The 14,003-nt window shown below is 40.3% G+C and overlaps 1 protein-coding gene across 1 annotated transcript in view; it reads left to right on the forward strand.

Annotated features, from left to right (window-relative positions):
* Positions 1–11,001, forward strand: part of LOC139469566 (uncharacterized) — a 51,525-nt gene extending 40,524 nt beyond the window's left edge. Inside the window, exons 6-8 of the mRNA XM_071251763.1 lie at positions 4,166–4,405; positions 5,040–5,214; positions 6,693–11,001. Of these exons, the coding sequence (XP_071107864.1) occupies positions 4,166–4,405; positions 5,040–5,214; positions 6,693–6,972 (695 nt within the window). The 3' untranslated portion in view covers positions 6,973–11,001. The remainder of the gene's footprint in view (positions 1–4,165; positions 4,406–5,039; positions 5,215–6,692) is intronic.
* The last annotated feature ends 3,002 nt before the right edge of the window (positions 11,002–14,003 follow it).

The raw sequence follows: 14,003 nt of genomic DNA on the forward strand, positions 1-14,003 counted from the left end.
ATAGCATGACACATGTTCAACAGACCTGCCATGACACAAGCACTAACATGACAGTTGCTCTAGTAGTCATGTCTGTATGTCTGTCCATGTCGACATGGGTGGGTGTCGAACGAGTCTGGACTCGCTTACATCCGGAAGCTACACTACCTACTGAGATAGATTGGTTGTAGTTTGACAGCTGTCACCCAAGACGATGGAATGAGGACTTCAGGTGTATGGTCATGTCTGATCTCTGTGACCAGCTTCAACTTGCTTGATCAGGCATTTCCTGGTGTAACCAGGTCAGCTTGATGTCATCGTCTTAACAGAAGCATGATTTTCTTGTTTTGGTAAATGGATCATGTATAGTTTGTATAATTTTCATGTCATAATACATTAAGACTGATAGAGCCTCAGACCTGATGTAAAGACAATGAATACATTACCTCTTCCTTATCAAAAGAAGATCGGGGCGGTGGGGTAGCCGAGTGGTTAAAGTGTTTCGCTCATCACACTTGAAGGCCCGGGTTTGATTCCCCACATGGGTTCAATGTGTGAAGCCCATTGCTTGTGTCCCGTGCCATGCTAAAAGAGGTGTAAAATCACACTCTGGAGAAGATCATATATTATAGTCTCTTCAGTATCAAGAGAAGATCATGTATTATAATCTCTTCAGTATCAAGAGAAGATCACATATTATAGTCTCTTCAGTATCAAGAAAACACAATGTGACCATCTGAATACACTTTCAACAATGACGATACTACGAGCTGTTTTTCAATTGCCCAGGCATGATTACAGTGATTTATACATTTGGCAGTAATGTGTTGTCTGGCTGTAGAACCCATGATTTCTCTAGACGTGAGTCATCGCTGTGTCTGTATTGAATCGACAGGTTCCACAGGTTCATGTCACAGGATCCACACTGACTTGGCTGCTTCTACCATGACCCTCATAGGACCATTTACAGCCATTTGCATAAAGAACAGAGCTTTCTGTTATAACAGCTGACCTGGCTGGTGATAGGATTGTCTTGATTTTCTTCCACTATGGATTAATTGTGGGTCTGCCCCTTCTATGGTCAATCTGTTGAGTATGGACATTGACCGGAATGGAAGCAGGCCAGACCCTGATGTACAGCATGTGTGAGGTATTGATCTGGACACGGCCGGCCAAGTTGGGAGGCTGCCCACCTCGCTTCTCACACCACTGTGTTCATGCATGTACAACTACTTCCATCAGTGGCAATTTCACTGTAAATGTCTTCCAAGGTTGTACTTGTCCAATAAAATAACAGCTTTTCTTGGGCAATTAAATAACTTCTCTAGGCCAGGCAGAGCTTTAGAATGTCTGTTTATTGTGTATGCTGTTCTCCTTCTGTTTAGTGACAATTCAGATAGGTAATAATTGTAGTATATCAAACACTTCTCATGGTTTTCATCAAGATGATTGATCTTTAAGAATATATCATTGCCCTGGACTGTTAAGGATGCAAATTTGACTTATTAATATATAATGGTTAAACCATTTCTTATTCTCCATAATACTAAATAATACAGGCTTCGAAATTCTCCATCACGTCAAGTGACCATGACAGCCTATCATTATATGCATTAAATAAACCACTTCCATTATCAGAAAACCTCACGTATCAAATTTATAATTTGCTTGAATGTGCTGTTAATGTCTTTTAATATTGTTCCTGATGTTAAGTAACACAATATCCTGATATTGGCTACTGAGTGTCGGCTTCAGGAGGATCAGGGCTTTCTTAGTCATCTATCAAAGGGGAAAAAACAAATATGTGTTTTGTATTATTCCATTTTCTGCTCTACAAAACACCATAATGTTTTAAATCTAGAGGGTTGTTTGCCATCCTCCTTTTCCCATTGGATGATCTGCCTTCCAATGGAAGTACAGCCTTCCTACGTCCACCCGTACTGTTCTCGCAGCTGACCCACATACATCCTCTGCTGACAGTGACATGATTATACACTAGCAACAACATGACGTCATGCTCCTTCACTCCGTCCTTCCCACAACAGGCACTGATGGTGACGTCATGCCATGTCACAAACATGGTTATTGATGTCCTTGGGTCTCTAAGTACATTACAGAAGATCGTGTTTTCAAAATACTGGTTTTTGTACAAAGTTCTAAGATCTTGCTAATCAGAGAATGTTATCATATTTCTGTGCATGAGAGGTTTGTGATCAGTTTCTGTCTGTGATGGGTTGATTAGGATGAGGTTGTTTGTGTGTAGCAGCAATGAGGAGTGAGAAGGTGTTGGCGCAGCTTCCCTGCAGGGACTTCTAACACAGACACATGTGTTCCCAGATACGTCAGCACTGTTCCCAGCTCGGGCTCCTCTTCACACACTTCAGACACGGTCATTAAATATTTTGGAACCATGTTTCCTTGATTTTTACACAGGGAAGAATTGACTACACTTGCCTCAAGCAAACTGGACTGAGAAGTTATGTATTCCCTGCCTGGTCATCCAGACGTGCCGCCAGCTTTTCACTGTTACTCTTATTACTCTTATCATATACTTTGTTCTAATTTCTTGTTCCTGAGGCCTATTTCTAGGCACATTCTATATAGCCCTTTATGCCTTTCTCTAAACCAGCCCCTGGGCTTGTACTAATAGGTGTATTCTGGTATTTACGTGTGCATGTATGAGTAGACGAACCGTTTCTTCCGGTCACTTACATGCCTACATTTGTTCTTTGGCTGGCTTAGAAATCTGAATTAGAATGAGATTTAAACATCTTACAAAGACCTTGTAATGGATGTATCATTTGTTTGGGGTGAATTGTTTCATTAATTATCTCTGTATGGTGTTTTTATGATACATGCAAAAAAGCCAAAAGGTCGAAAAGCCTATTAAAGAACTTTTGAAGTTCTTTTTCCCACTGTTATTTCCTTGGCATCAGTGATGTCATCGATGTTGTTGGGGTTTTCAGTATCTTCATTAAAGTCCCACTCACTGCCAGATCAACCCACTCACTTCTTTAAACACAGGATCAATTGTAGAATAGGATTTCAACAACCCATGCTTGCGGTAAAAGGCAACATTGCTTGTTGTAAAGGGAGACTAATGGGATCGGGTGGTCAGGCTCGCTGTCTTGGTTGATGCATGTCATTGTATCCCAGTTGTGTGGATCGAGGCTCATGATGTCAATCACTGTATCGTCTGGTCCAGACTTGATCATTTACAGGCCGCCGTCATATATCTGTAATATTGCTGAGTGTGGCATTAAGCAACAAACATTATTATTTGTCAAACCATATACTTCCATGTGTCTGGACTTTCCAACGATGCCCACATCTACGCAGTATTCCACATGTGGCCTAGTGCACCAAGCCAGGACTTGATCACATTGTACAATATGTAATATCCCAACAGAGAACTAGTTTTGTCCATTACCAGATCAACCCTTGTGGGTTGGTTCATGTTCTTCATCACACAAAGTCCTGCTGTGAACACAACACAAACCTGTCACATCTAATCAACCCCATCTGTGGGGCTGCTTCACTGTTGCTGGGTGTTGGGCATCGATTAAAACATCATCATCAATCATCACTGAGGCAGACGATGAAGATGGTGGCGATGATGATGATGATGATGATGATGATGATGATGACGACGACGACTAATGATGAATGATTGTCTTTTTGCCGATTTGTCAACAAGAATCAGATGAAACGGTGTCTCTTTTAGAACCTGTATAGTCAAAGAAGAAGAATCATTGGAAATTCTGATTAGTCAGTGTTTGAGGTCTACCAAGTTCACATGTATGAAATGAATGAACGTATGAACTTGTTACCTGTTATGAGTGCAGGATTTTGCGGTGACAATAGCAACCTCCACACCTCCCCATGTTCAGTTCCTACCCTGCTGCAATGTGTAAAATCCATTCTTGGTTAGAAAAGGTCTCTAGCAACTTATGATGAGGCCACCAGACAATAGTCAGGCTCAGTGATTGATTGCGTATCTTAAGTCTATGACAGCTGGGATCGTTGCTGACACTTGATTATCTGGACAAGACTAGTTTAATTACAGGTAGCTGTCATGTAGCTTGAATATTGCTGAGTGCAGCATTTCACAACAGACACACACATTGTAAGTTGCAAAATGATCAGTGTTTGGTCTGTAACTAATTCCCATGTTGTCTCTCCCCAGGTCCCTACCCACCAGAGCACCAGGTGAAGCAGCCGATCTTGGTGGCCACGGCCCACATCCACTGGGACCCCGAGTTCAGCGACGTCAAGCTCATCCAGACCATGATGCTTATGTCGGAGCTCCGTCAGGTTATCGAGGAGGCCCAACATCAATTCCGCCCGGGTTCATCGTCCTCATCCATCGACTGCAACAACATCCCTCTTATTCTCTGTGGTGATCTCAACTCACTACCAGACTCAGGTAAGCACCACACCCTGCTGCGGATATCTTGTAATGTTGGCTGTCACTTTTCGAGTGTTCTCATCCCTGATAGGGCTGGAATGTGGCTACGTGTCGCACTCACTCACTGGTACAAATGTCAGATTGTCCAGGTTCGGAGAACCTTTCATTTTCAGATCTTCAGATCCATGGACTACCATTCGTCGTAAAGGTGAAGTTGGGTTTAACGTCGCGTCCAAGATTATTGCACTTATATAGCAACGTGCATGCACGTGTTTGCGTGGCTGCTTGTACTAGTCCGAACTGATACCAATTTATAGTGCAAGCTCACTGAGATACCATGCCACAGTTTAACATGAATACCCCACTCAGACACAGTATACTGACTAGTCCTTGTTTTAGCCCCTTAATGCCGAGCGCCAGACAGGGTAACAACAAGTACCATCTTTTAACATCTTTTGGTATGACGCGGCCGGGGATCAATCCCCGGACCTTCCGCTCTCCGGGCGGACGCTCTACCACTAGACCACGGAGGCGGCCCTTCAAATGAGGTTTGGTCCTATGGTCCTATGGTAATTGAACTAAGGAAGCAAAAGGACGCCATTGTCTTGCATGTTTGTGGAACCCGGATGCATGTGTGTGATGTTTGTTGCAGGTGTTGTGGAGTACTTGACCTCCGGGAAGGTGGCAGCTAACCACGAAGACTTCAAGGAAATAGGTTACGATTCCTGCCTTCAGAAAATCAACACAACCATTGAGAAAGAGTCCTTCAGTCACAACTTCCGACTCTCTCGTGCCTACATGGATGTCATGCCCTACACAAATTACACGTAAGACTTCTTATCCACTTCTAAATAAACTGTTGTTGCCGGCAAACATTGGGTGGCCTGGTCACATGCAGAGATGCAACTTGGCACAAGCCCGAGTCAGTTTCTCTAATGATAAAGATGTCCTGAGGACTTGTACAATTTTAGGGTGTCCTTATACTGTCACTATACAGGTTAGTTATTATGGCAGGTTATGTGGACCCCTGCTTGTTTTACAAGACCTGTTTTCAGTCCCCATCATGGCTTGCATATTTATTGGTTAAATATTTCCATAACATGTTTTAGGCTCTTTTTGTGGTATTGCTGTATAATAACAATAACTGTAAAATTCACTGTTGAAAACTCTTGATGTTAATTAACTAATGAATTATTTACTAAATTAGTGAATTTACAACAAGAATAAAGTTGAGATTTTTTTTATACAACCAGTGTCATGAAAATTATAGTTCTGATAGAATTTGCAAGAAATCTCAATCTCATGCTCAGTCCTTTGGTTGTGCTGTGTTTGTTGTGTTGGTCGTAGGTAAGGCAGAGAACTAGGTGAGATATATCTGCTGTATCACCATCCCTCACACTGCTGGATACCCTGGAAGCATGCAGGGCTGTAGCACTTGTAGATGTTGATACCGCTACGTGTGTACTGAAACACTGTAGTAGGGCTTCTCCAACAAACACCCAGACCTGTTTCTTGTGTGTGTCGGTAGTCAGGTGACAGGAAATTACTGTTGGAACAAGCAGATTCCATACAAGATCGGAACTTATGTGTTTGGGTTAAGGAGTCTTGTGAAATATGTCCTGATTTTTTTAATTTACTGAATGACAGCTCCTGGAAATGTCATGATCTATAACCTTGTCACAAATGGTGTTGAAAGACCACTGGTTTGGTCCTCACCCTGCAGAAGGGTGTGAAGGCATGCTTTGTGTTCCATATATGAACAGCATTGCTTGAAACCTGACTTTTTCATCAAATAATAATAATAATAAAGTCCATTTCTTCAGCGCCATTTCCGTCTACGTAGTCGCTCATAGCGCCTCACACAGGGTCATAGACACATCTAAAGAGATAAGTCTTTAGTTTTAAATGAAAAGCGTAAAGTAGTAAAATGACATTAACGTGAACTTAAGTATTAAGGAAGAAGGAATAGATGACTTTATTACCCATAGGGTTAGGAATGACCAAATACATAAACTCTGTATGTGCACTAGTGCAAATATCCCTTCCCGCATACCAGTGTCTTGTTTGCATTGTTGATGTCATTCAAATCTTATATAATGTAAGGTCGGAATGATGTCACACTAAAAACAACATCATAGCTGATTGATGTCATTTGACAACTGCAGTTTTCTAAGACGGCGGTCATAATCAGTGCATCTTCCTTTAAGGAACCTCGAAAGGATTAAGAAACAATGTGTAATAGAGAAATTATTACTGAAATTATTATAAACTCAGGTAAAGATTCATGTATTCATGTTTGTTTCAGGTATGACTTCAAAGGCATCATCGACTACATCTTCTATTCAAAAGATCACATGAACATGCTCGGCATGCTAGGGCCACTCGATGAAGAATGGTTTCGTCAGAACAAAGTTATTGGATGTCCTCATCCTCACATCCCATCAGATCACTTTTCACTGTTCGTGGAGTACGAGATGCCAGTTGGCACTACACAAAACGGTCGCAGCAACAACACAAACAGCAACAACGCAAACAACAACAGCAGTAGCAGCAGCAGTGCGCCCTCTACTGGAAAGCAGAGATAGGGGACATACCTGCAGGCGTCTCATCAAGTCATTGTATAGATCTAGAACATATCAATTCTCGTCAATTCTTGTCACATGTACAGAGAAATTCATCACAAAGTTACAGGGGATGTGCTCATTTGTACATAGACATACCTCCCTCATCTCCGATGTCATTGTGTATTTAGGGTGGGATCTGGGGCTTCAACGTTGTATTCCAAAAGCACTGCCGCAAAGACAGACAACATCAGCGACAGACACTGTGTGAGTCTGTTGGTTGAAAATTAAGCAGCATTTTGCTCTAGATAATTTATTTTTCAGCGTTCTAAAGGTGCTGATTAACCATTTAAGTTTAGAAGCAAGTGAGCAATTTCTCTGTGCATCCTGAGCCAGCCTTGTTTTGTGAGTAGGACTAGACTAGCGTCTGACTGTAGGATGTATCCCAGTGCTGGAATGCTGTGCTAGTTGATGGGGATGATGCTAAGGAGGTTGGTGCACGCTGAACTTAACGAGTGGTTTGGGACCAAGAAAGAGTCTGAGTCGGCCAGCAGACGAGACGTAGCTACGGCAAGAGAACCCATCGCCATAACATACTGAGATCATTTCATAGCTTATCGGTCAAAATAGCACCCATGTTTATTTTCATTGTTCACAATTATTTACATGGTCTTGCCATTTTTCATTTCCTCTGCATATCAATAATCGAGACATGCCTGACAGAAACTCATTTGATTTACACGCATCAAAATCCAATTCGGAGAAATTATTACTTAATATCAGGGACAAATCACCAAATATATAATATATATATATATATGCATTCTTTGGGTGGAAGTATAGGTACTTAACATTACCAAAGATTGATCTCAACCATCATAACATGTATATAAAACATCATGCTTTTTAGTCAGTCCATTTAGAGTGCAATGTTCACGTTTTTTATCAGTATTTTAATTCCCAATAAGGACCAAGCATGTAAACCCTGCCTGAATACACATGCTTGGTCTCTGGTTGTTTTAGCTCCATTTGTGACTTGCTATCCTCCTGGGTTCTCTTTGCTGTGAGCTCGTTCTGCTTCGTACAGGAGGGACTACAATCTGCAATACTCCAACTTAAGGCCGTGAAGCCCAACATGAAATTCTTCTGTCTTTGATAGACACTGTGGGACGTTTAGATCTTGCATTTTTATCTATGTTTTGGAAATGGCTCACCAACAAATTGCTGGTGATTTCCCATAAATGTACAGTAGCGTGAGTAGAGAGATGTTGTTGTGCCGGTTGATGGAAGGGAGATAACTCCCGTGGACCTGTGGACCAAACCTTTGTGGAGGAAAGGAAATGAGCAAGATGGTGGTCTGCAGAGCTGGTTTAAGGAATGCAATAAATGGAAGAAAATAAGTCAGGAACTGATTGTTCGACTCATGAGTCGATTGACTAACCTCTACTGTAGCTTCTTTGCTTGACATGATATTGGTCAGGATTTTAGAAATGTGTTGTGACTGTGGTGTGTATATTGCCTATGAAATAAAGAAAATTATACCATTTGTACATTGAATACCAACCAGAGTTGACAGCTGTAAAAACATGTAAAATTTTAAACAATTCTTGTTTTTAATCCTGTAATATTTATATTTCGTAAGATATTCAAAAAAGAGTATATATTTTAGTAACGTGTTCTTACTCCCATGTTCAGGGTGAATAAGTAGTGGTTGAAGAATCTTCATACTGAAGCACAGGGACAAAACAACAAAAACATGGTTGCCAGTAGACTCTGGTCACAATGTGATTGATTGCCAGCAGTGTACAGATATAAGGATGTGTCTCCTGTGTTCACAATTTGTATAGAGTCTGAGTCTAATGGGTGCCGTAGCTTCTAGTGGTTATCTTGTGTGCATTCTTAGCTCTTGTTTGCTTCTGACTACTGTTCTTGTAGCTACGTGACAGATCTGTTTTGGGTTTCCTGGACAGGTCACTCCACAGTTAGCTGGCTGCCGTACTTGCTGCTGGTCGAATATGCCGTCAAGACTAAATTGGTTAACATTCGATGTATTTCAAACAAATCGTGAATAGTCAGTCAATGATTTTCTTGAAGATATACTACTCAAAAAGGTATAGGACCACCTGATTCTTTCATATTACTATAGTTTATTCGTGCCATGACAGATTAATTTTAGCAATATGAATGAATCAGATGGTCCTTAACATTATTTGAGTAGTGTATTAACATTGCATACATTTTAGACATTCATTTCTACAAGTCATGATAGATATTATGAAGTAAAGATGATTCGATCACTGCCAATTTTTACTCGAGTGGAATGAGTGGTGTTGTGTTTGCTGTTAGAGAATGAATGTGAATGGTAGTTTGGTTATTTGACGGCACATTCAGACTGGTATTCTTGACTAATGAAATGTTAAACTGACTACTCGTGTTATTTATTTCAATTAATGGTATGTGGGACAGATCGGATCAAGCTTAAAGTAACAGGTCAAGGTCATGTACTGTTTCCTTTGTGGCGCTAGTCTGTAGAATTCTATTCCTTGCACCTCAGAGGGACTCAATGCTTCATTTCAAATTATATTCTATTGATAACACGTTCAATATATATTTTGATATTCATTTGTTTCTAAATGTCTTAATTCCCTATTTAGTAAAAGCTGGGACTATTTTCATTTTACCTGCCATATTTTGAGACAGCTTGACCGTGATCTGCAGTGTAAGATGGCATACGTCTTGTTAAAGATGGTGGTTTTGCAATTTATCATCAAGGGTATCCAATTCCTGGTGATGCATCTTTCAGTTGTTGCCTTGAACCACTATGAATCTCAGTTCTCCAGGACAGTCATAGGAGCCCAGCTGTACATTCTGTGTAGAAATGGCAAGGGAAACTACACCAGTGTCATGTGTCCGTGTCTGCTACCTTGTGTTGCTGTTAGTCTGCAGTGTGACAGTCCCATTCAATGAAATCTTTCAGAGCAGTCTTGATCCCTTTTATTTTTTGGCGCTCAATGTGCCGAATTATGACTGCTTTTTAACTGATTAATTTCTACAGAGGTTTATAGATAGTGTTTTGGAAACTATTGAGAGGCTAAAGAGATTTACAGAGAGCATATTTTGGTATATTTTATGCGAATTCCTATCCCCTCTGCACAGTTATGTCCTTGTTTCCTGCATGTGCAAGAGCTGTTCTCATGGTTTTGTTGTGGCTGAACCAAGACATTTGTGGCTTGTCTATCCTTATTTGCTTGACAACAAAAATGCATGAATTTGTATAGTTTAATATACTGACATCTAGATGGCAATAGTACATGCTGCTGAACTATGTAGGCAGGTAGGTAGGTAGGGCTGGTTTAGACATTGTCACATAGGGCATAGTTGAAAAATCAAAAGTGCTAGAACAAGGGCCAGCGTGGATTTCCGTGTCATGTCGACAGCTGGACCAAACCCACATCATGTGCTAGATTTGCAACTACAAAAAATAGTGACTCGTATTTTTCAAATTTTGTGACTTTTAATGCAAATAAATTAGGATGAATGTTTTTATACATGACAATATTTCTAAGTCTTATATTGTATATTGGCGACCAAACAAAGTTGGTAATGAAATGCAGGCAGCTGATGTAGGATGGCTGTGCAGGTGCTGTGCAGGTGCTGTACAGGGGGAATGTGTTCCCAGGGGAATTCCTGTTTGGGGCAGCATTTTGTGGTGATCAATGTATGATTTTTTAAGCTCAGGAACTTGTGATTTGAAATGTTATCATGAGTTATCATGTAGGATTTTGACACACAATCTTGAGTGAAGGACAATTTTAGAACAATGTTTAGACTTGATACATTTTATTAGTGATTTAAGAACCAGAGCAATATCTGTATTTTAGTACTGAACAACATCTGGATAGATAGCTATGTCTCATTGAAACGTGAACTCAGCTTCACACTCCCTCTAATCTGAGTCTTTAGCCTACCAATACTCCTTGCATTTAGATGTATTTGTATATTTTGTGTCCATTTCTTAAAAATTCCAATAAATTATGGAGCAGTGAAACTAAATCCCGAGTTGAGTTTTCAATTTTCTTCAGCCAAAGGTGACACTTAGCTTTGATGGAACAGATCCTGGAAAATATGGATGGGTGTAATCATGGTAATACACAAGAATTTTCTTTTATTGTAACTCAAAAGAAACATACTCTTGACACACCAATATATACACTCTTTGAAAAAAGAAACATCACACTGGAAATATGTAGAAGAGCTATTTATGATTCTTATAAACGCATCTTTGGTTCTCAATAGATTCATTCTGTGACTTGTACAAGGCTTAAAAAGTGAAAGTGGGATTCATCAAACATTAATGGAAACGTCTCTGCATGTGCATCTCGAGCACAGCTGCCATAACACCTTGTACCTGTGTGTCCGTTGGCCTGTGGATGTCGCCTTGTGGAATGGCTACTGTAGGTATTAACACAGGTGCAGAATCGACCATGAGAATATTGATGTTGACAAACAATCAGACATCTACAAACACCACAGAATAGAGTTAAAAGCGATCGCACATACATGAAGTTGGGTCTCCATTTCCTAAACCTGACATAAAAAGTACCAATGTCATTATGTAGTCTGACATTTGGAGGCAAGGCTAGCCAAAGAAACGCGAACCATAGAAACACAGAAGTATGTACGTTAAGAAGAGATGTTTCCATTAATATCAAAACTAACAATCAGTTAAGTGTTATCAGGATATGCTGCATGTGATTTCTAAACTTCACACGCTAAACCTGCACAAGACAAAGGGTGCATCTCGAGTCAAGGATCTATGACGCGCATTCATGAGCGTCGGTTCACACAACATGCCAGTATGTGCATCAAACCAATCTAATATCTCTTCGATATGAGTAAGTCTTCCTGTATTGTATGGTATTCATGTTTCTGAAAGTGTCGGATACGCCCAAGCAGGCAGTGAGTGATTTGGGTTTTATGCCGCTTGTAACAGTATTCCATTTATATCACAGCGTATCATCTTTATGTTGGAGGAAAGCCAGAGTCAGACATTTAACACTTCGGTGAAACCCACGAGCACGGGTATGGTGCTGACAAACCTAGAAACATATCTGGGGCTAACCAGGATTCGAACCCACAATCATAGGTTTCTGGCATGCCCAAGGGAGGCTACTCTGCACAGCAAAACAGGCAGACCTGCATAGGACCACTATGACACTTCACAACACGGACATTTAAAAAACAAATGCAACTGAACACACCCGTCATGAGTATTCCAACAGTGGTTGGGGGAGAGGGGGGTTGCAGGGTGAAATCAGACCATTGGCATACTGAATACCAGTTCACTGATGTTCACCCAGAATTGATTCTGGCATCCCATGCAGGATTTTGAAAGCAGAACTCTGAAAGTCATTTGATGTACAGAAAGTAGTTTATTCACATCAACATATAAAACCCAACTTCAAGCACTTGAATAGACTAAAATCCTTGGCATCAAGGCACATTTCCACCTAATTTCATAGCACATACACCTAAAATAATATTGAGTACAGGAAAAATTACATTAAGCATTACAAATAATGGTATTGGCTAACATGATCTCTTTGTACTGCTGGAAGAAAAATACTTATATTTCACGTTGAGAAAAATATATTTCGAGTAGATCGATGAGGCTCAAAAGTGAAATCAGAACCAAAAGATAAATGTGTTCATTTTGTGTTTGAGAGACGAGATAAGTAAGATGAGGCAGTACAAAGATGTTTCAACAATAAGGCCATCCAGTTAGAGTATCGATACTGTAAATGCTTGATTAATTCCAAAATGAACATCCTCCCCTACTAAAGACCTAACAAAACCAGGACTTAGCGCGGAAATACAAATCTTAACAATGGCTCAAGCCATCATTGTCCATCAATTGTTAATCACAGACGCTATTGAGTAGATTGATCAGGGGCAAAATGGATTTTGGTCTGGCTTGTCACTGGACCAGTACATGTACTGAGATAGCTTGCTTGGCTTGTTAACATGGCCATCCCCCTTTCTGTTCAGTCAGCTTGTGAATTAATACAACCCCATTTGTTACCCATTCCTTCTCCAGTAATAAATGTCCTCTGATAATCACCTGGGTAATTAATCAAGCTTTTACGGTTAACAAGGCACTAAACCATCACTGTAACAAAAGCACATATTTCATATGAAGAGTGACAAAGAAAGAAACTGTTATCCATAAAAGTCTTCATGATCAACATTATCATGATCATGCTAATTGTGTAATCAAGTGTGCACATTTCCAAAAGGAAAACAGGACAAATCTCACGCTGGGTGGGTGAAAGTGTAGAAAGCAAAACTTACCAAACGAGATTCAAAGAGCATAATAAAATATTTCTCAGTCTACATATAAACAAGCATGAAATCCATTCACTCCACTAAAATAACATACTATTCTGATCCTTGAAGAATCGTTAATCATAACAAACAGCAAGCAACCAACTGCAGCCTATAAGCTGTGGGCGAGATTCTACTTGTGTGATGACTATTCTAAACACCGTCTGAGAACTACAACACACACCTGGAGACAGAACAACTCACTGAGGAACTAGTCATGTATTATGGGGAAATGGAAGGCCAAAGCTGACAAAAATTATTACTCCCAAGATATTACATGTTTTAGCTCTGGTATGTCTTTTCTTCCCCTTACAAAATCACGTTTTCATGACAAATCCCACACAATTACAGTTTGACACTGGGACCATTGCCTGCTATGATGACCACTTCCCACACGCAAGAAAGATCAGCCTTTATTCCACGGAGACCAATGATGGTGAAAGAAATTCCTAAGACCATAAAATATTCTGTAAGGTGACACAAGATATTAAGTTGTTATTCCCTATCTGTCTATGCTATAAAGGTTATATATTATTCCCATCTATGTTATAAAGGTTAAATACTTGAGTCAATGCTACTGGATCTCCTGGGGCTCATCATGTAGTTGGAAGCACTCCGTCAAAATCAAACACTCTCTTTGGGTTGGGGGTAGAAGAGGAGAGAATCGGAAT

Source organism: Haliotis cracherodii, unplaced genomic scaffold (genome assembly GCF_022045235.1).
Source record: "Haliotis cracherodii isolate W230 unplaced genomic scaffold, xgHalCrac1.p SCAF_2, whole genome shotgun sequence".
NCBI classification, from domain to species: Eukaryota; Metazoa; Mollusca; class Gastropoda; order Lepetellida; family Haliotidae; genus Haliotis; species Haliotis cracherodii.